The 22,394-nt window shown below is 49.9% G+C and overlaps 1 protein-coding gene across 1 annotated transcript in view; it reads left to right on the forward strand.

Moving 5' to 3' along the window:
* Positions 1-22,394, forward strand: part of PPP1CC (protein phosphatase 1 catalytic subunit gamma) — a 364,794-nt gene that overhangs the window by 255,146 nt on the left and 87,254 nt on the right. The window contains exon 5 of the mRNA XM_069619537.1: positions 14,505-14,728. Coding sequence (XP_069475638.1) covers positions 14,505-14,728 — 224 coding nt within the window. The remainder of the gene's footprint in view (positions 1-14,504; positions 14,729-22,394) is intronic.

Consider the following 22,394-nt stretch of genomic DNA (forward strand, 5'->3'; position numbering starts at 1 on the left):
TTTCTCCCAAAGGTAGTCTTTGTTTCCCCCCTCAATGAGGGAATAGTCCTTACGTTCTTCCCAACCTCACAGGATGAACCTGAATGGGTGCTGCAGTCTCTACATCAGGAGGCCACGTTTTCTTTAGACAGAACTAAAGGGTTCTGCAAATCAGGTGCCTTAACTTCGGAGGTTCAAAACCAGGGAGTCCAACTTCCAAGGCATCTATAGCAAGGTGGATGGTTTCAGGCTCCAAGGAAGTTTCACGCTCATGTGGTCAGGGCCAAGGCTACTGTGGTGGCATTCCAGAGACGCGTACCTTCTTGGCAAGGTGGCCACATGGGCCTCACCATTGGCCTTTTGTAAGGACTATTGCTTAGATGCCAGTGCCAGATCAGATGCGTTTTTCAGCAAGGTGGTCCTCAAAAACATATCTTAAGTTGGTTCACGTTGCTCCACCACAGTGCTTCAAATCTGTTTTTATCGCCCGTACAGTGTGAAGGAAAGGGGACATAGGAGTAATTAGAAGTTACTCACCATAGTGACCTACACCTAGTCCATAGTCCCCTTTCCTCCATACGTCCCACCATCCTTGTTAGGCAGAAACCTGTGCAGTTCCCTTTGGGAACACTGCAAAAGATTTAGGACTACAGGTGTTAGCAGTAAACCCACTTGGTAGCAGTCTGTACCACCCAGATTTACATGGTAGCTGTGGCTGAGCAGTCCGACTTCCCTCAAGAAAGTTAGGCAGTATGCAAAGTATACACAATAGGCACTCAGATACAATAGCACAAGCAACCACTGACCAGAGCTTTATTAAAGTATATAATTTATTTAAACACAGTTTGAAACACTCCAGCACTCTTATTTGTAAAACACTCTAAACAGTTACTATTATGATATATACAACCCTTATTCCTTATCAGACAAGTCTTAGTTAACACCACTTATTTCCAGACAGAGGTGAGCGCTTAACTATAGATGGCACTCCAAGAAGTTCATGAAAAAGGCAGAATATGTGAAGATACACCACTCTAAGATTTAGGAACACTTTCAGCAAGGCAGAAGAGCAAAAGTCACTGGTGAGCCAAAGTCCATAGGCTGGGCCCACTCTTAGAGAGAGCAGAGCACAAATGCGCCCAAGATCAGTTACACTAGGCTTTAGAAGTCTTGCAGAGAGTTTGAAAAGAGTTGAGAGGCTCAGAAGTTTAGCCAGGGTGTCCCAGGCTAACCCAGGTTGGAAAGCCAGGGGCTAAAGCTACCCCGTACAGTCGGTGGCAAGGGAAGCCAGGTGGAACACGGTACCTTAAGTGGGAAGGATCCTCAGCGGTGGCAGTTGTTCCTGGCAGCGGGTGCAAGTCTTGGCATCTTCCAGAGGAAGAGATCTCGACTTGGAGGAAATATGAAGGTCGTTGCACTGCCAGGGAAGAAACCAGCCACGGAGTTTTCCGGTTAAAGGTATTACCCTTTATTTCGCGCTCGTGGTAAAACGTGGTATTCCGGTTGCCGGGGTGCTTGGCACAGGCAAGGCGGCCACGAGATGCGTCGGGAAGGCGAAAAGACGGTGAAACTGGTTATCCCCACCAGTCAAAGGAAGAAGACTCTCCGGCGGGGAGATCTCCTCTGTCGTTGGGAAAAGTGGTGAGACGGTTCAGCAGGGCTCCACCAGCTTCTCCCTCGTCGAATTCTTGGGTCCTGTGGCGACTTCTGAAGTTCCAGTCCCCAAAGCCCTGTTTTTATGCAGAAAACCCCCATTCACTCAGCCTAGCTGTCACTCAAACATGCTAAGTGGTGAGCCGGCCGGCTCACCACTTGGGCCAATCAGGACGCAGTGCGACTTGAGTTGCCTAGGCAACTCAGTCCAGGGTGCCTAAATCCCCCTCCTAAGTACCCGAGACAGAGTGGCACCACTTTGTGTGGAGAAGCCAGCCAAAAAGTGGAACAAAGGGCTCGGCTCGGAGTCACAGAAGAGAACACAAACGCCATTTTAGAACAGAGTTTTGGCAAAAACCAACCGGAGAATTAATGATGATTAAATAAACCGGCATAGTAGCCTCGAACAATGGGAAAATCCCATAGAGAAATATTTGCGGTTGAATATAAAAAGTAGTATCCACTGCCACCAGCCAAAACTCGATCAGGGGGGGCGGAGATGTGCCCCCTCGACTAACAGACCCCGGGGGCAATCGAATTGCCCCGGCCAGTACGTCCACAATATAATGGTTTGTACTGGTTCTGGTCAGAATTCAAGACTAGTAAAGTCAATGGTGACTTTACATACCCTGGGAGACAGTAGTCAGTCCCAGGGTATGGAGTCTGTTTGGGGGTCGAATGACACCCCTGGGTTACTGCACTGAGGGTGCTGTGTAACCCATATCACAAAAACACATGAAGCCCTATGGAGTAAAAGGCCCCATAGCCCATTAAACACATCTAGAGTCAAAGGAACACACTCAAATCATGTCCAAGAGTGAGGGTAAAAGTCTCACTCTTGGCAGGAGAAAAAAAATAAATCCCAAAAATCCAGCATAGCTGCTGGGGGACTCACTAGGTTAGGAAATTCAGCCTAAACTGAGAATTCTCCCTAACAATCCTACCCCTTAAAACCAGTGTGATTGGGCAACTAATACAGCCGAAATGTCAATGGGGACTTTGGTTTGGTGCCAGTGGGCGGAGTTAAGGGAGCACATGCCCCAACACGCAACGAAATTTAAAGACTATTTCTGGTGAAAAGGGTTCCGTTCCTGTCCTTAGTGATACAGTATGGAGGAAAGGGAACTATGGAATAGGAGTAGGTTACTCACCGTAGTGACTTATTTTTTTAGGCAGAAAACACTGCTTAACTAATGGCACCAATATGGCTGCTGTTTTAATGCAATATGGCAACATGTAACGTTATTGCGTAGTGACGTTACTAGTAACTTTACTGGTAACTAGGGCAGTGCGTAAAGCAATCGGTGAACAAAAAGAGCACAATTATCCACGTATGTGACAAATGCCCATACACCAGTCATGTCAGTCAGTTTAAAGAATTTCTTCACTAGGACTGTAGAATACAATACTTAAGTTCAGATCAGAATTACTTGAGCACGATTTGTTACAATATTAAATGTTCAATCTTTCATGGATTCACGTGCTTTGAATATTCCCCGTCAGGCTGGGAACCTCCGTCCTTTTTTAAATGGCGTTTTCACTTGGAAAACTTCGACTCTTTAGTGTCCTATTGACATTCTTTTGGGTGCTTAGCTACCACCCAATAGGACGTAGGGTATAAATGGACCTACCCCCACGGCTTCCCCTCAGATTTCAACCATCTCCAAGTGTCGATCACCTCGTGCTCGTTTTGATTCTACACATTTGGTGTGTTGTGGTAATTTTTTTCCCAATGTCTTTGGGTAAAAGCTTTGTTTCAGCCCTGCACTACTTGCGGGATGAAAAAGGTATATAAAAGGGATGGGCACAAGGACTGCCTTTATTACCTCTACCCTCATCACTCCGCCGATTCCTGCGACATCTGTACGGATTTCTCTCAAAACACTGAAGGACTGCAATTGGCAGTTGATATCGTAGGTGGGATCGATGCGCAGCCTAGCGTCTGACCTGCTCCTACAGTTCCTCGCCGGTCGGTGTCGGCTGAACCGCCGGCTAAGAAGTCTGGGTCTGCAGACCAGAGCGGCCGCCCCTCTTCGGGAAAACACCTGATGAAAGGGACTCCTTTGTCTGAACATGGTCAGTCTGACCAGTCCCGAAGGCCTGACCACTTCAAAAAAGGACTTCAAAATGCTCCTTCAGGAGACCATCGTAGGTCATCCTCTAGTAGTCTTTGAAGCATCTATCCAGGGAGTCGAAGGGCAGGATCGCCTGAACAATCTGCGCCACAGCTGTCGGCGCCGTCGACTGGAGTCCCATCGTCAACAGTTTCACTGCCTCCACGATGGTGTCGGCTCCAGTGACTGCGGTCGACGAGGGCCCGAGGTTTTCGTCATCGACTGACAACGTGCCCTGCCAGCAGGTGGAGCGTGGCATCCTTCGGCGTATGACACCCTTCTACCAGACACCTTGCTACAGCAGGAGTCTGCCCTTTCAGTGTCCTCGATGGAGGAGGAACGAGAGCCTGTGGTGAACCCAATAAGCCTCGGCTTAGTGTGTTGGCCCTACGGCGAGAGTAGAGAATGTTCCATCTGGGTCTCCTCTGCTGAACCCGCAGTCGGTGCTGTTCTTCCAGGTCTTATCTACACTGCAGTCTCTAAGTCAACTGGATTCAAGATTGCCTCCCGTGGGTACACCCCCGGTAAGACATACAGTCGACGCGGCAGGTGTCCCTCCGTGTTCAGCGTCTACGGCCGAGTTTCCAGCTTCCCAGCCAATGAGCACAGAACCTACTCGTTCCCATCCGGAGGTGGGTGAGCTGCTGGACTCTGATTCTGGCCAGGGACTCTATCTCCTCGTCGCCATCGAGAGACCCAACAGTCCTCCCCGAATGACATTGGGGCATTTCATGCCAAATGGCAAAAGCCTGTGAGTTTGGTCTGACCTCAGAGTAAGAACAAAAATGATTCCTATTTGACAACATGGGAAAGAGAAGGAAGGCAGTTTTTTCCGTTCCAATCCTGGACCATGTCTGGCAAGAAGGCCTACGCACCATGTGCAACCCATTTTCAGAGCCTACAGTCAAAGGAAGATTAGAGAAAAAATTTAAGGCCCTGGACTCTACACCAAAGTGTGATTTCACAACCCACCCCTGAATCGGTGGTGTCAGCGCTAGCTAGCCGGAAAGCCAGAACACCAATCAAATGCACTGCACCTCCTGACAGCGATGCTAGAAGACAAGCTGCCTTCGGAAAAAGAACAATGGGGGCAATGACAGTTAAAGCCGCCAACTCGTTGGCGATTATGGCACTCTACGACCGTGAGATGTGGCATCGGTTGGCCCCCTCTTTTGGAACATCTACCAGAGGAACACCAAAAGGCTGCCATGTTGCTGGTGCGTGAAGGTGAGGAAGCGCCAAATCACAGCATTAACATTGCTGTACATTTAGCAGAATCTGGTTTCAAACAGATTAATGAGGTGGTACTACTTCAGGCCTGGCTGAAGTGCACAGACTTAGGCCGGAGGTTCATTACAAGGTACTGGACATGCCCTGTGAGAGAGGGGGGGGGGGGGATTGTTTGGGGGGAAAAATAGATGAGGCCCTTAAGGGCATGAAAGAGGACTCCGATACGGTGAGCTCATTGCGAGCTTTGTAAGCAGGCGGTCATTTCACCCTTTCCGGGGAGCTTCAGGAAAACACCCAGATCGCTGCCTCCAGAGACCTGAGTTAGTCGGTCTGGATACTCCTCACAAGGATATAGACGGCAGTACAGTCTACACTAAGAAGCTGAGCATTTCAGGCATCCAGAAGGAGAGGACAGCCTTTCTTCCACCATAGGTAAACCAAATCACAACCATGACTGTCTTCGAGGAAATGTGCTGGGGGGCAGAGTAGCTCTACATGTTGACGAATGGGACAAAATTACATCAGATCGTTGGGTATTGGACACGGTATGGTTGGACCAGTCTCTGGAATTCAAGGGCTCACTGGTTCCATTCCTCCTGTGTATTCTGTGCAACCTAATCTTCACATTTTACAGCAGGAGGTTGTACTTGTGCTACAGAAAGGGGCTATAGAATTGGTTCCAGTGGCCGAACTGGTCAGTGGGTGTACGCCCATTATTTTGTGGTGAAGAAACCCAACGACAAGTGGCAACCCATTCTGGACCTTCGGGCGCTGAACAAGACTCTGCAATGCCTGAAGTTCAAGAGGCTCCAAGAAGTCATTTGGTCGTTACAGCCGGGGAATTTCTGGCGTCGGATTTACAAGACGCATATTTCCACATACCCATGCGTCGACACTGAAAATTCCTGCGATTTGTAGTGGATCAAGATTACCAGTTGCGAGTGCTCCCGTTTGGTCTGAAATGGTACCCCCTAAACATTTACGAAATATTTAGCGCCGGTGGCGGCGTGGCTCTGACGAGATAGTCATCACGTCTACCCTTACCTGGACGACTGGCTGATGCGCGGCTCGTCGCTGGTGGCGATGCAGGCAAGTCTCAGTTAACATGCGTCTGTTACGACCTAGGCTTCGCCGCCAACTTCGAAAAGTCATATTCATCTCCCTCCAGGAGCTTGGTAATTCTGGGCGCAGAATTTCAAACTCTGCTATGCCTGCTGAAGCTTTCCAGCGAGAATTCAAAAACTCAAGCAGAAAGCAGCAGAGTGGAAAGTTGGAACGAGAGAGTACATGCAGCTGTTGGGAGCCATGGTGTTGTGCATTCAGTTGGTCTCCATGAGGCCAGTGCAGTAGTTTTTTTTTTTTTTTGTGGGCTCAGTTGTGGATTGTGGCTCGACAAGGTGGTCTACAGGAGATGCTCTTCGATGGTGGCAGCTCTCGGACAATCTGGATTGGGGAGTGGCGTTGCTGAAGCCGGAGTTTCAAGCTGCAATTGTGACGGATGCGCCACAGACAGGGTGGGGGAGCACATCTGGGGAGCTTCTAGGTCTGGTCTCCGGTCGAATAGTCTTCACATCAATGTGCTGGAACTGAGAGCGGTTCATTGGGCTCAATTGTTTCTCCCGCGCATACGTGCCTCTGTGGTGAGGGTGTTGACGGATAATACCACCACAATGTTTTACCTCGGGAAGCAGGGGGGCACTCATTCCACGGTGCTCTCGAGAGAGGGGCTCGGGAACTTTGGCATTGGGCCCTGGGACAAAACATCAATTTAGTGGTTTCTTCTGCCGGGGGTGATGAATGTGCAGGCGGACTCACTCAGCAGAGAAACCAATTCCGCGAATGGCAGCTGAAGGAACCGCAGGTGTTGAGCATTTTCCAAAAATGGGGTCGTCCTTCATTGGATCTTTTCGCCACTCGAGAACAAAGTGCAAGGAGTTTGCCAGCAGGTGGCCTCAGCCAGGGTCTCTGGGGATGCATTCTCGTTCCCATGGACAGGCAGGTTCGCGTACACATTCTGTCCATTTCCACTCATTCAGCGGACCCTCCAGTGGATTCAGAAATACCCATGCCCGTGTTTCTGGTAGCCCCGAACTGGGCCAGGCAGCCGTGGTTCTCAGACCTACTCAATCTATCCGTAGCAGAACCGGTTTGGTTGCAAGTGACGCCAGAACTTTTTGTTTCAGGACAAGGGCGTAGTCTGGCACGGCGACCCAGGCTCTCAGCCTGACGGCTTGACTCCTGATTTCTGAGTTTGGCCTACTGAACATTTCTAGTGACTGTCACCGAATTTTAGAGGCAGCTAGAGCTCCGTCCACAAATGTCTCTCTCCTATGCATGCAAATGGAGAAGGTTTTGTGTGTGGTGGGCCAGCCTGGGATGGACCCTTTAAACATTTCACCGGAGCAAAGTCTACCCTACTTGGCAAAGAAAGGTTTGGCATTCTCCTCCAGAAAAGTACACCTGGTGGCCATTTCTATATTCACTCGGAAGAGGCATGCTTCCCCCTCTGTTCAGTGATCGTCTGGTCAAACATTTTCTAAAAGGGTTGTTTTGGACTTTTCCTCAGCCAAGAAATTCCCTCCTGGTTGGACCCTCAATCTGGTGCTGTCAGGGCTGATGAAAGCCCTGTTTGAAACTGTTGTCGACACACCTGCAGTTCTCGTGGATAGTGGTGTTTTTAGTGGCCATTACTTCGGCAAGAATATCTTAATTGCAAGCCCTAGTGATTGATCCTCCGTACTTGCGTTTCTTCAAGGACAAGGTGGTGTTGGCCACTAACCCACACTTTATTCCAAAAGTGGCAACCACTTTTCATAAACTTTCTTCCATCGTGCTACCATCATTCTTCGCTTCTGCTTCCTCGTCAGCAGAAAAGGCTCTGCATACGCTGGATGTGAAAGGAGTATTGACATTTTATCTGTCGTACTCAGGAGTTCAGACTTTCAAAACTGTTTGCCCTTCCCTTGACGCAGGGTCCATAAGCCACAATCTCCAAACAAGGACTATCTCGCTAGGTCTCATTGTCCATTTCCTTCTGTCACTCTAAGGCAGGAAAGCCATTGGAGAGGCGCCGGAAAGCACACTTGCAATCCACCGCTTCTTCACCGGCATTATGCTCGGATTCTGCTGGTAGACATTAGCCAGGCGGCCTCCTGGTCGGTGCTGCATACCTTTACTCTGCATTATTGCCTTGAACAGCAGCATGGTGCAGATGGGACGTGCAGTCGTGCAACACCTGTTTGAATAAGGTAAGCCCCACAGCCTTGGGGTATCTGTTTCAATGTTACCACTGCTAATGTCTTCTTTGCTGGTCTTGTGTGTTTGCTTTCCTGATGTATTGGTTTGCATTACACGCCTCCATGCATGATGGCTACTGCTATGTAATCTATTCAAAGCATGTGAATCCATGAAAGATCCATTGCTGGAGAAGGGGTAGTTTCTTACCTTTAACTCCATGTCTCCAGCGTTGGTATCTTTCATGGATTCACATGCGCCCGCCGGCCTCCCCTGCATGCAAATCTAGCTGGTTCCTCTACTTTGAAGGTCAAAATCTGAAGGGAAGCCGCAGGGGCAGGTCTATTTATACCCTACATCCTATTGGGTGGCAGCTAAGCACCCAAAAGGATGTCGATGGGACACTAAAGTGTCGCAGTTTTCCAAGTGAAAACACTTTTAAAAAGGACTGGGGTTCCCAGCCTGGCGGGGAATATTCAAAGCATGTGAATCCATGAAAGATGCCAGCGCTAGAGAAATGGAGTTACAGGTAAACTACTCCCATATCTGGCGTATTCACCTGAGAAGTCATTGTTTAGTGGTGTCACCACAGCAACAACCTTGCCGGATCAACAAATATGACATGTAAGCAAAGGCACAATATCTTCCTATGTGAATTATTCAACAGTCATTAATGCATGTTTGAAGATATTTTCGGGATCTCATTTTTGCCTATGACCTAGCTTTGAATTCTTTTTGTACAATTTCTTTTTCAATACAGTATTCTGATCTACCCGTTACTTTGATGTATTCCATTCCAAATATTCATACTTATGACCTGATTAAAAACATTTTGCCTTTGGAGTCTTACTTTTTTAGGCAACTCGAAGTATGGAGAAAAGTGACTCTGGATGAACTACAGTAGTCGCTATTGTCCAACTTAAACTTTTCTTGACCCCTGGTGTGCTGAAACCATGTTTTGGAGCGTTCTAGTTCATTGCAGTGCGCCCCCCCCTCTTTGCGATGAGGGAGTCCAGGGGGAGTGATGGCATGGATTCACAATTGGTGATGGTGCAGTGTGGCAATTTGAAATATTACACTATTGGAATGGGTTCTCTGCAGTTAGTCTACCGGAACTGCCAGCAGGGGGCGCAGAGCATGGCAGCCTGAGCCAGCGTTTCCTTATTTCAGGCTGAATCCTTCCGAGATAAAGGTTTTAACAGCAATTCTGCCTCACCTTCTACGTTCCTGGTTCTCAACTATTGGGGCTCCTCTTACGGCATTTCCAGCAAGAATCGGGGCCGCAGTGTCGTTTTCAGGGCAAACCTTGGGGCAGCCTCCTCTTGCTCCACCTTACGAGATCCTTCCCGCCTCACGGACGTCCAGTTCAGCAGACCTCCCCTCCTGCTGGGATTCACATGACGCCTACTGCACCTCCCGTGAAGCGCCCCCCCCCCCCCCCCCCCCCCGGCTTCTTCCCATCCTGGGTCCTGACGGAGGACTGGTCAGCTCGGATTGCCTCCAGAGCCCCTCTTCTACACCCAGTGCACTGGTGAGTTTGCAGCCGTCCGTGGAACCAGCATCTAGACCTCTCTGCTGTGGCTCCTGGGGTCTTTCACCCTTGTGTCCCAGCGGTGATGAGGCAAATCAGCGTACCCCCGTAGCCGCTCCAGAGCACTCCACTTGCCTTCAGCTCTCATAGCTCTGGTGGGATCGCGGAAGTGCGGGGCGCCGCCATCTTGAACATTAACCCGTTTCATTCCTCCTTGTTCGGGTGCAGGTCCGGCCTTCCTCATCTCGGACCCCAACCTGCTGTCGGTGCTCCCTCTGGAGTTCGGGTTTCTGCGTCCTTGGGTGCCAGCTGCTGTGCCGAGTGCCAACATCTTTGATCCCCTGCAGCAGCCTTTGAAGCCCATTTGGCCTTCACCTTCCTGCCTTCTGAAGGGAACGATATGGACATGCGTGCTCCCACTCCAGCACCTGAGGGCTCCCCATTTCCACCGGCTCTGAGAAGGCAGGATCGCCTGGACCAGAGCCCAACCTTCCTCGCTTCACCTGCCTCCTCTACTCCCCCTTGCACAACTGTGGACCCGCCCTCCCTCATTCTCTGCTCCAGCAGAGTTGCCTGCTACGGTGCAGGGTGCTGACATCGTCACTCCCCTACTGCAACCCTTGAGCCTCTGTTTGATCTTTGCCCTCCTGTGTCCCTGAAGGGAACAAAACAGACTTTTCGTTACTCCACCGGCTCTGAGACCAGGTGGGATCGCGGTGGACCGGAGCCCAACCATCCTCACTGCACCCGCCTCCTCTACTCCCCATTGCACAAGAGCGGACCCGCCCTCCCTCACTCTCTGCTCCAGTTCTGCTCCTGCGGAGGTGCGAGGCGCCGACATCTTCACTCCCCTACACCAGTCCCTGGAGCCTCCATTTGGTCTTTGCCCTCCTGTGTCCCAACTGGGACGGGTTGAACCTGCGCGCTTACCCCAGCACCTGGACACTCGGCCTCTGCACCAGCTCCCTGAGTCCTGGCGTGATCGCGGCGACCCAGAGCCCTACCTTCCTCACTTTGCCCCCTTCTCCACTCCTCTTTGCTCGAGAGCGGACCCACCCTGCCTCTTTCTACGCTTCAGCCCTATTCCTACGATCCTCTGTTTACTCAGCTCCAGAGGTGGTCTGGACTTGGCTTCACTTTCGCCTCTTCCTGCCTCGGACTGCATTATCTGAGGTACACAGTCCAAGTGGGGTTGTGGCTCCCTGGAGCACCTCATTCTACCCTGGTGCTTCCTACAGCGACCCTGCCATCCTGAACTAGCTTGCTCACTCCCAGGCACCAGGTCTCCAACTTCAGCTTCAAGTGCCTACTCCCTCAAACTCTACTGGCTCCTGCCGATCATCTCCCATCACTGATCCCGTGACCACCTTGAAGCTATCCAAATTTGTCACCTCACTTTCCTACCTCAGGCACCTGGACTTCGCCAACTACAGACTCGAGAGCCTGCTCCCTCTGTCTCCATTGGTTCCTAGTGCCTGCTCCTACCGGCCATCTCATCACTGGACCTGTGTCCACCTTTGGCGCCATCCTGTGCCCACTCTAGTCACTTTCCTCTCTCCATTCCACACTTCGACCTACACTGCCCCCCTTTCTGTAACTATCACATTGGTCTCTACCCCCTACATTTCTAACTCCAATTACAGCCTTTCTCTACTTGTCCTTCTCTGTCCTTTGGTATGCGATCTTCCACTACTCCTTTCCACCTCACTCTCCCCCTTCCACCTTATTTCCCTCCTACTCTCCTTTCTTCCCAATGCCTAGTCCTCTTCACCATCCTCACCGCCACTCCTCCACTTAACCTCCTTCCCTCGCCACCCTAACCTTATTTACCCCTCTACTGCCAACCACGCTGCCCTCATGAACACTGCTCTCTGGAACGCCAGATCCATCTGTAATAAAACCGCAGCTACTCTCGACTTATTCCTCCGCCTTAACCTCCATTTCCTCTGCCTAACTGAAACCTGGATTCCCCCTCATAACACCTCCGTCCCCACCTCCTTAACCACCTCTTTCTTCATCCACACCCCCCGACCCTCTGGCCGTGGTGGAGGCATTAGTCTCCTTTTCCACCCCAAATAAATCTCCTCTTCCTCTCCAACTCTCCCTTCTTTCCCTTCCTTTGAATTCATGTCCTTCTCCTCTCCCTCCCTATTTCCTTTGTGGTCATCTATCGTCCCCCTAGCCTTCTCTTCCTTCTATGAAGACCTTGATCACCTCCTCTCACTCATCTCTCCCTCCCCCCCTCTCCTCTATCTGTACTTGGCGACTTTAATATTCATCTTCCTTCTCCCCCTCAATCTTCTCCCCTCCACTCCATCCTTGACTCCTACCTCCTCTCCCCCTTCTTTGATCCCCTATGCACTCCTCTGGCTCCACTCTTGACCTCATCTTCAATTCCTCCTATCCCTCTTCCCCTGTCACTTCTCTTCCTGTTTATATCTCTTACCATGCCTTACACTCCTTCTCCCTCTTTCCTCTCTCACACTCCACTAATAATCCCTCCTCACCAATCTTTTCACGTCGTGACCTTCGATGCTGCCCTCTTTTCCGATACTTGCTCTTCTCTTCCACCTCTCCAAGACTTTGCTTTACTCTCTGCAGATGATGCCCGATCTTCCCTTTCCTCTATCTCCACTGCCCTTGATCAACTTTACCCCCTTTCTCTCTTCTGTCCTACCCAGAAGCCTTCACAACCCTGGCTCACTTCCCATCTTCGCTCTATGCGGCGTCTTCTCAGGAGTTTAGAGAGACTCTGGCTCAAAACTCCCTTGCTCTCTAATCAAATGTCTTCTCTTACCACGCACTTTACATCTCTTGTCTTGCAGCGACCAAATCTTCCTACTACTCTAACCTTCTCAAGCCTCCCACCCTCGTAGGATTTTTCAAACTCTTCTTCTCTTCTCCTCCTACTCCTGACCCTTCCTCCAATTCCACACTTTCTCCTTCAGACTTTGCCAACTTCTTCTCCAATCCTCACCCTCCGGCAAAAAATTCCCTCTCCGACTCCCCCTCTCCTCCTCCCCACTCTCCTCCCTCTTCCGTTATGTCCATCTTCTCTCCTGTTTCCCCTTCTGATGTCTCCTCCCTTCTATCCAAAGCCCACCCCACATCTGCCCCCTCTCCCCTCCGTTCTTATCCCCAAGATCTACCCTCTTCTTATCCCTTACCTCACCACTTTCTTCAACTCCTGCCTCATCAATCTTTCCTTCTGCTTTCAAACATGCAACGATTATTCCTATTCTAAAGAAACCCTCTGCTGATCCACTTCACTGCTAACTACACACCTATCTCTCTTCTACCTTCCCTTTCCAAGCTCCGAGCGCCTTGCCTACTCAACTCTCATTCTTTGTCACTACTTCCTCTCTCCTTCCTCCCATCCAATCTGGTTTCCGCCCCAAACATTCCACTGAAACTGCTCATCTCTATCCTCAACTCGACATGCCAGGCAATCTTCTATCTTTATTCTCCTTGATCTTTCTGCAGCTTTTGACACTGTCGATCATCTACTCCTCCTCCACTCTTTCCTCCTTCGGGTTTAATGGCCCTGTTCTAAAATGGCTATCCTCTTACCTCTCCTCCATGAGACTGAAGGAACGGGAACAGTCAGACTTATCCTTCCTTACCTCTTATTTATGGTGTTCAAGGCTCTGTACTTGGTCCTTTCCTCTTCTCTCTTTACACCTCCCTCATTGCCCCTGTTATCTCCTAGTTTGACATCTCCCATCATTTCTATGCTGACGATACTCTACTTTCTCCTCTCTCATCTGACCTTCACCTTAAGCTCTCCTCCTGCCTCACTGCTATCAAGAACTGGATGTCCTCCCGCTTTCTCTCAACACAGATAAAACCGAAGTCCTTTTCTTCCCCTCTAACTCTTCCTCCTCCCTCTCCTCCCCGTTCATTCACTTTCCTCCCTCCAAGCTCGTAACTTGGGTGTTCTAACTCCTATCACCTCTCCACATTTCACTTCTCGCGCCTGCCGATACCACCTCTACAATATTTGCAAAATCCATCCCTCCCATTCCACGCCACCAAACTCCTAGTTTCCGCTCTCATCTCTTCCTGCCTCTTCTACTGCTCTTCTCTACTCTTTGGTCTTCCCGCATCTCAGCTTGCCCCTCTTAAATCCATATACCACTCTGCTGTTCGTACCCTCTGTCTCCTTACCTCCCGTGACTCCAGCTCTTCTCTTACCTTGGCTGGTTACCTTTCCACTCACAACTAAAATTCTACTTTCTCTGCCTTGTCTTCAAATGCCTCCATGGTCTTTCTCCATCTCTCCGCCCTTCTCTCCTTCTGCTCCCCCTCCCGTTCCCTTCGTTCTGCTGACCATTTCCTTCTCACTGTACCTCCATCCCCCTGCACCTCTTCCCGTTTCCGATCCTTCCAGCTCCTTGCACCGGAACTCGCTCCCTCTCACAATCCGCTCTACTACAACCTTCTCATTTCACACTTCCTCAAATCCCTCCTCCTTAAACTCCCTCTGCCCCCTCCACTTCCGCTCCCTGACTCCACTCCCCTGCTCTCCCTTCCATTTTCCCCTCACCCTTTCCATCCCCAACCCCCTGTCCACCCTCACATCTAGTCCCACCCCACCTTCAGTTAATTGCTCTTTCCACTTTTATTGAATGATTCATGATGTAATTTCTGCTCCCACTGTTATCTTGTATTTTGTTGTTCCTTTGTACAGCGCCTTGGTGTAAGGCGCTCTATAAATAAATCAAACGTGAAACGCTTCTCTAAATGTAGTCTTTGTTTTATAGGTCTTTCACCAGATCTTCAATCTATGGAGCAGATCAGACGAATTATGCGGCCTACAGATGTGCCTGATCAGGGTCTCCTGTGTGATCTTTTGTGGTCTGATCCAGACAAGGATGTTTTGGGATGGGGAGAAAATGACCGAGGAGTTTCCTTCACTTTTGGGGCTGAAGTCGTTGCAAAGTTTCTCCATAAACATGATTTGGATCTTATATGTAGAGCACACCAGGTAAATGTAATTTAATCACTTGCAGTATATAATTGTGTAGTCACAGATCACATTGAATACTGTTTATGATCCAAAGCAAGCACAGATCTAGTCTGCTCCCCTTAAACTGCACTAAACCTTGCACTACATTAACATGTATTGCTTTTGCATTTTGATTTCATTGGTTGGGGGGGCGGGGGGTGACTTGTAGAAGTATTTCTGGAGCTTGTGTCTGTTTGGATCACATGCTATGCATGGTCCAACATCTAGTTGAAGTTGCAGAATATTGCAAGATTTTTTTCGAATCTCGAAAGGACAATGATGGGGTGTGATTAGTAATACTATCCCTAGTGATGCGTACATTACCCATGGTCCTTCATGCATCGAGGTTACTCATTGTTTTTCCCACCATCAGTCTTTTGCAAATGTGGAGTTCTCTTCTAGGCTGATTCCTTTTCGATTTACATTTATTTCGAAGGGATTGTCGTCCGACGTATTCCATATATTTGATCATCTCCCAGCTTGCTGGCCTCGAATTTTTTTTCAGTAGAGGGCTCTGGGCGTCGACGTCCCTCAAGCCGATGTCCCTCCACGGCCTCCGTATCGGCGCCGACGTCACCACACGTATAAATAAATTCGTGCAGCGTCCGTTGCTCAGTTCTGTTTTTCCGCGCTTCGTGGGGCCTCGGAATATCGTTGCTCGGTTCTTCAGTCAAATGTATCGATTATTCCTCGTGAGTACCGACTCGTACTCAATGGCTTCCTCACCCGAACCGACTCCATGGTCCGGCTTAAAAAAATGTCAAGACTGTGGAAAGAAAATGTTGACGGATCCTCACGGGATCTGTTTGTGGTGCCTGGGAATCGAGCACCATTGTTTGGAGTGTAAGGACTGCATGTCCATGGCGGCGAAAGCCTTGAAGGAGCGTAAGGGGAAGCTCGAGAGAGGTAAGGCAGTTAAAACTTCTTCGAAAGTTTCCTCGGCGGAGTCGAGATATTAGTCTCCTCGCCATCACAAAAGACATTCTCGTTCTAGGTCTTGAAGCAGTTCCCATCACTCTTAGAGATCTAAGCATTCAAAAAAGACGAAGATCCCCCTTCCTCGTCTTAGTCTTCCGTTTCCCCAAAAAGGGGTCTCCTGCCCCACAAAACATAGCTCTCGGGCTGAGTGGGAGGAATTCAGGAAAAAGATGCTAAGCGTCTTCGAGAATGCCGCCTCGACCCCCCTCAGACTGCTGAGGGTGATACCCTGGGTGAAAGACCTGAAAAATCAAAGCCGTGAGTCGCAGTACCCGGCGAAAGAAGCCACTCAAGAGCTTCACAAACCTACGAGTAAAGGCAAAGTTGCGTCTTCGTCGTCGAAGATCCCTTCGACACCTAGATCGGCGGCGTCGACGCAGTTATCGAAGGGTTCTTCGATGCACAGGTCAGTCGAGTCGACGCCGTCTTCGACGCCGAGAAAGGATAAACCCACGGCCACCTCACAGCCAGTGGCCATACCCAGAGCCTCGAGCACGAGAATGTCGTCGACAACCTCGAGTAGAATCCCGATACTCTCGAGTTCGCGGCCTCTACCACCTTTCTGAACACCTTTTTCGATGGCTTCGAATCCTTGAACGTCCGCGTCAACGACGTTTTCTCAGCCAATCGTGACGAATTTGGCTCCTTCTGCTCTGGAAATGGGATTTATACCATTTTCAAGACCTGATCACGCCAGAGTCTCCCCTTCTATTTATGAAGAAGGGGAGGATTCGGATCAGGAAAGACCTTTTGAGTTGCAGGGATCTGCAACTCCTGCACCAGAGGAATTTACCTCTGAGGAAGGTAGGTTGAAAGACCTCCATGCTTCCCTACAGGAAGCAAGTGGGTTGGACACTTCCCCAGAAGTGGAATTTGCCACACCAGACCCAGGGGAACATGCTGAAACCCCTTATAGAACTTTGATGGCAAGGATAATAGTTTATGGGATGGTCCACAACCGCTTTTCAGCAAGACTACAGACATCTTGGTCAAAGGTCCACAGGCAGCAGGATCCTGTGGTGCCATTTCATGCGGCATTACAAAGGAGAATATTGGCAAACTGGGAAACACCTGAGGTAATCCCGGCGGTTAACACAAAATTCAGCTAAATATCGGGTGTCTTCTGCTCCTGAATATTTATCCAAACGCCCAACTCCGGAGAGTCTGGTTGTTCAGGCAGCTACTTCAGCAGGTAGTAAATCGGCCTACCCTACTGTTCCACAGGACAGGGATGATAAGAGATGACTCTATGGCCAAAAGTCTTTTCCGCATGTAGCATGGCGTTGAAATCCATCAATGCTACTTGTACGCTCACAAGGTTCAGCCACACACTTTGGGAGTGTGCTTCATCAGCGGCTGACTGCCTCCCGGAGGGAGAAGAAAGGGAATGATGTTGAGAAACTCTTAAGGATGGTAAGGACGCAAGGTGCGAATCCCTTCAGACTGGCATCGATTCTGCTGACAGCATCAGCAGGGCCATGGCGGCAAGTACAACAACCAGGAGATTTGCTTGGTTGCGAAAGTCTGGTTTTGCTCCAGATGTGCAAAGCAGACATTGAAAATGCGCTTTGACGGCTCTTCTTTGTTTGGTAAGAAGGCGGATGATAGTTTAGAAAAGCTACACATCAAAGGCAGCAGCAAAATCCCTAGGAGCTGCAATCAGTCAGACACCCTATCGCCCCTCAGGAACCTCTTGGAGAGGCAAGTCCTTTCACTTCTATTCCGCATTCAGAAGAGGCAGAGGACAGCCGGTTCAAAGGGGTCAGAAAAAATTCACCCGAGGTGGACGGGGTAAAAATGCAAAAGCCGCAGCAGGTTCTTTTTTACCCTCGGCATCTGCATCATCCGCCTCCAAACCGCTCTGAGGACTCTCTTCACAAAACACGAGTAGGGGGCAGGTTAACTCAACATATGACGGAATGGCAGGCTATTACGTCAGATGCTTGGGCATTGGAGACAGTTGCCGAAGGTTACTGCCTGCCTTTTCTACGCATCCCTCGGTCATCCACCGGGGAACAGCTCTCAAAGTTCCAGATCCGCTCCTCTTGCAGGAAATTGTAGACCTGCTAGAGAAAGGTACCATAGAACCGGTACCTGTAGCGGTGAGGAACAAGGGCTGGTACTCCCCTGCCCCCCCCCCCCCCCCTCGTACCCAAGAAAGACGGAGGACTGAGACCTATCTTGGACTTACGAGAATTGAACAAGTTCCTCAGGAAGGACAAGTTCAAGATGGTAACTCTCTCAGATCCTTCAGGCCCTCCAGCTCCAGGACTGGCTGGTATCTCTGGACCTCCAGGATGCTTATTTCCATGTGCCAATCCATCTCAAACACAGGAAATGCCTGAGGTTCGCAATTGGCGGCTCTCAATATCAATTTCGAGTGCTGCCATTTGGGCTGACCTCCGCCCGAGGGTCTTCACCAAGCTAATGTCGGTAGTGGCTGCAAGTTTAAGGAGGGAAGGGATTCGCGTCTACCCCTACCTGGACGATTGGTTGATCAGAGCTGTATCTTCGGAACAAGCGCAGATCCAGCTAGATTGTCTGCCACTTCCTTCACAAACTGGGCTTCTCCCTAAATTTAAAGAAGTCAGATGATATCCTCAGACTCCATTTCATTGGAGCGGTCCTGGACACTTCCCTGGGAAAAGCCTTGCCACCAGAGGTGAGGGCTCAAGATATTCTGCAGATGGTCACCAAGTTTCAAAATGCCCAACGTCTTCAAGCCTTCAAATATTTGAGGTTGCTAGGCCTCATGGCATCCTGCATCTTCCTTGTGCCAGAGGCTCGCCTGAGAATGAGATCTCTTCAGTGGGCACTGAGAACTCGGTCGCAATTCTCAGGGAGAATGACAGACCTCCAGATTCCGGTCAAGGTGGCTCGAGACCTTCAGTGGTGGGCCTGCCAGGAAAACATCTTGAAGGGGGAACTGTTTTGGCAACCATGGCCGGAGATAACAGTAGTCACAGATGCCTCACTCACGGGGTGGGGAGCCCATACCAACGACATGACCATCAGCGGTCGTTGATCTCCATCGGAGTCCAGACTACATATCAACCTGTTAGAGCTGAGAGCAATCAGACTAGCGCTGAAAGCATTTCTGCCATCTGTACAGGGGGGGAATGTCCTGATAATGACGGACACACAGTGGCCATGCACTACCGCAACAAAAGAGGCGTAGGATCACTGCCACTGTGCAGAGAGGGAATGCAGCTCTGGTTTTGGGCAATTCAAGAAGGAATCTCTCTATCGGCAGTTCACCTAGCTGGAGAGAACAACTTGACGGTGGACGCTCTGAGCAGGCAGGGCACAGTCTCCCACGAGTGGAACTAGCTCAGGAAGTCCTTCAGGAGATCTTCGACCTTTGGGGAACCCCTCAAGTGGATCTGTTTGCCACCAGTACCAACAGAGTGCGATCTGTTTTGTTCAAGGGAATATCCCCCAAGAGGAGCTCTAGGGTACGTGTTCGTAGTGGACTGGGAGTTTCCACTCTGTACACGTTTCCACCAGTCCCTGTCATGCCTCAAATGATCAGGAGGTTGAGAAGATTCCGGAGAACCATGATCCTAATTGCCCAAGACTGGGCCAGGAGAACGTGGTACCCGGACCTTCTGGACATGTCCATCTGCTCTCCAATTCGTCTTCCACTCAAGGAGAATCTTTTCTCACAGAAGGGAGGTCAGGATCTCCACCCAGACATCGGAACCCTCAATCTTCATGCCTGGCTTCTGAAAGGTTGAGATACAAGGATTGGGACCTCCGGATGACGTCATGGAAGTGTCGACCCCTTTTCATGCGGTACACCAACTGTGTTATACTTTCTACTCTACCAGGCAAATTCAGGCCTTCAAGTTGGCACTATCAAGGGCTATCTCGCAGCGCTATCGATCTTCAAGGGCACTGCAGAGGAGCCTTCGTATTTCAAATTACCCTTATTAGTTAATCCCTTCAGAAATTGTATTACTGTCTACCCTCCAAGACCTTTCCAGGTTCCTTTATGGGACTTAAATTGATGGGTACTCCTTTCGAACCACTCAACTCTTGTTCGCTAAGATTTCTCACCCTTGAACTGTCTTATTAGTGGCTTTAACATCTGCTAGAAGGGTGAGCAAATTACAAGCTCCATCTTCTAAACCCCCTCATATAATTTTTCATAAAGACAAGGTTGTCCTACAGGTGAAGCCTAATTTCCTCCCAAAGGTGGTCTCTGAATTCCACCTCACTCAGAAAATTAATTTACCTTCATTCTATCCGCCTCCCCATCCGGGGAAAGAGGAAGAAAGGCTACATAGGCTGGACCCAAGGCGGGCTTTAAGCTTTTACATCAGCAGACTTGCTAGGATTAGGCAAGCAGACCAACTGTTCATGGGTTACTCAGGGCACAAGTTGGGACTACCGATAACAAACCATTTCCAGATGGATTATTTTGGCCATCCTGGAATGTTACAAACTGGCAGGGAAAGAGCCTCCTCAAAATCTTAGGGCTCATTCAACCAGGGGTATTGCAGCCTCCTCGGCCCTCCAAAGAGGGATTCCGGTTCGAGACATATGTGCGGCTGCCACATGGTCGTCCGCACATACCTTCAAATGATTTTACAACCTGGATTCCTCCTCTAGTCAAGAGACTAGGTTTGGCAAAGTCGTATTACATTCGGTTCATTCCTAAAAGGAAACATGGTGTTTTACTCCCACCCCCAATTGCACACCACTGCTATGGGAGTCTATCAAAGATGAGGAATACGTCGGACACAATCCCTTCGAAGAACATATCTTGTAATGTTCTTTTGATGGGATGTTCCTCGGACGTATTCCTTATTGCCCCTCCCATCCATCCCCGCAGTAATACTTCCCTTGTGGTTGCAGCTTACGCTCCTTCAAGGTCAATAACCAATTCATGTAAAACTGTTAACGTCAAAACGGAACTGAGCAACGGACGCTGCGCGAGTCTTTATACGCGTGGTGACGTTGGTGCCGATACGGAGGCCGTCGAGGGACATCGACTCGAGGGACGTCGACGTGCAGCGCCCTCTACTGAATTTTTCTGAGGCCAGCAAGCTGTGAGATGATGTATCGAAGATGAGGAATACGTCGGAGGAACATCCCATCGAAAGAACGTTGCAAGGTAAGTAACTTGTTCGTTGGTAGAATTTCTTTATTTTATTCGCCTCCCCACTCAACGGCTCCTGACGAACACCCACAGCGTCGATCGACACCCAAACGTGGCCTTTCAGGCCTCTTCGGGCTTGTTTCATTACAGTAGGGAGAGCGTGGATGTTCCCTATACCAACTCCTTTTAGAGAAAGTTTATCCCATTCTATTTTCGGCCAACTGCCCTCTATTTAAACATAGTGGACAAAACCCCATTTACATTTTGTCCTTCCTGCCACTGAATTTCTTTGGAAAGACCTGCAGTGTGCAACCACTGTCTTCCAAGCATCACAGCGAAAAGCACCATATTGTCAGCTTTTCTGGCCAAAAACCCTAAAAGATCAGGCGGAGGAAATGCTGGGCTGCTCACGCTGTGCAAGCGGAGGCTTCCATAGACGTGACAGAAGACTCCAGCATGGGCAGTTACGGAGTCTTGAGTGACCGGATGGCAATCTGGATCTGTCCAGACCACAAGTACAGTTCGCCATCCCCCCGCCCCCCCCCCCCTCCCCCCACAGGGACTCCGAGATGTAGGCCGGTCTTGTGATGGAGACCCAACGGCTACAGCACACACACACACACACATGCTACTGACATCCCCATAGCTTACACTGAAACTGTCGAGGCCCATGCAGTGACGGAATAAAGCCTCCGCTTCCTCACTGTTCTCTGGGCCTTTGTGCACGCTTTTACCGTTCCTAAAAGTGAAGGTCAGTTCGGACACTGCATATAAAAAGGCCCTCCTGTCACGCGCAGAACAGGCATCGAAGGGCATCTAAGCATCTCCTAAAGCACTGAATACAAGCATTAAACAGTGCTTCTCTACTAACGGCAAGGTTGCTGTTGGGGAGAATTCTCAAATGTGCTAATTCCCCTCTACCCTGGAGACCCCCAGCAATGTTACTGGATTTTGAAGGCTTGAATTTTTAACCTAGAGACCCTTTTTTCCCCACTCATGTATTTTTGTCATGATTTGAACAGTTTCTTTTGGTTGTGGAATCTGGCAAACTCCATAGGCATCTTTTACATTGTGTCCCACAGCACCTTCAATGCAGTGGCACAGGGAAGTCTTGGATTTCCCACTGTTTAAATACCTTCTCTTGGATAAACTACTGTTACTCTTACGTGCCGTCCCCTTTCCTCCATACTGCATGGGCGTCCCTTCCAAGGGACGGGAGAAAGAACCTTTTTCGCCAGAAAAAACCTTCCCCTTTAAATATAGAGGTGCACTGGGGTGTGGCCCTGGGAGCATGCGCTGCCCTGACTCCGCCCTCTGGCGCTACACCCAGTCCCCTTTCCCACATCGGGAACGGGCTGAATTCACCAGCACTCTTGGGTTTGGCTTCATTCAGCGCACAGATGGTCTTTTTTTATAATTCGGGTGCTCAGTCCTCCGGCTTCATATTCCTCCCCGATGCATGTCAACTTCCAGAGTTCAGCAGGTGTCCATCCTGCGACGGGCTCTTCCAACTTCAGACCCCCACGCCCGCTGCCTACATTGCCTTGGCCCAGACCACGGTTA

Source organism: Ambystoma mexicanum, chromosome 10 (assembly GCF_040938575.1).
Source record: "Ambystoma mexicanum isolate Mex_15411 chromosome 10, UKY_AmexF1_1, whole genome shotgun sequence".
NCBI classification, from domain to species: Eukaryota; Metazoa; Chordata; class Amphibia; order Caudata; family Ambystomatidae; genus Ambystoma; species Ambystoma mexicanum.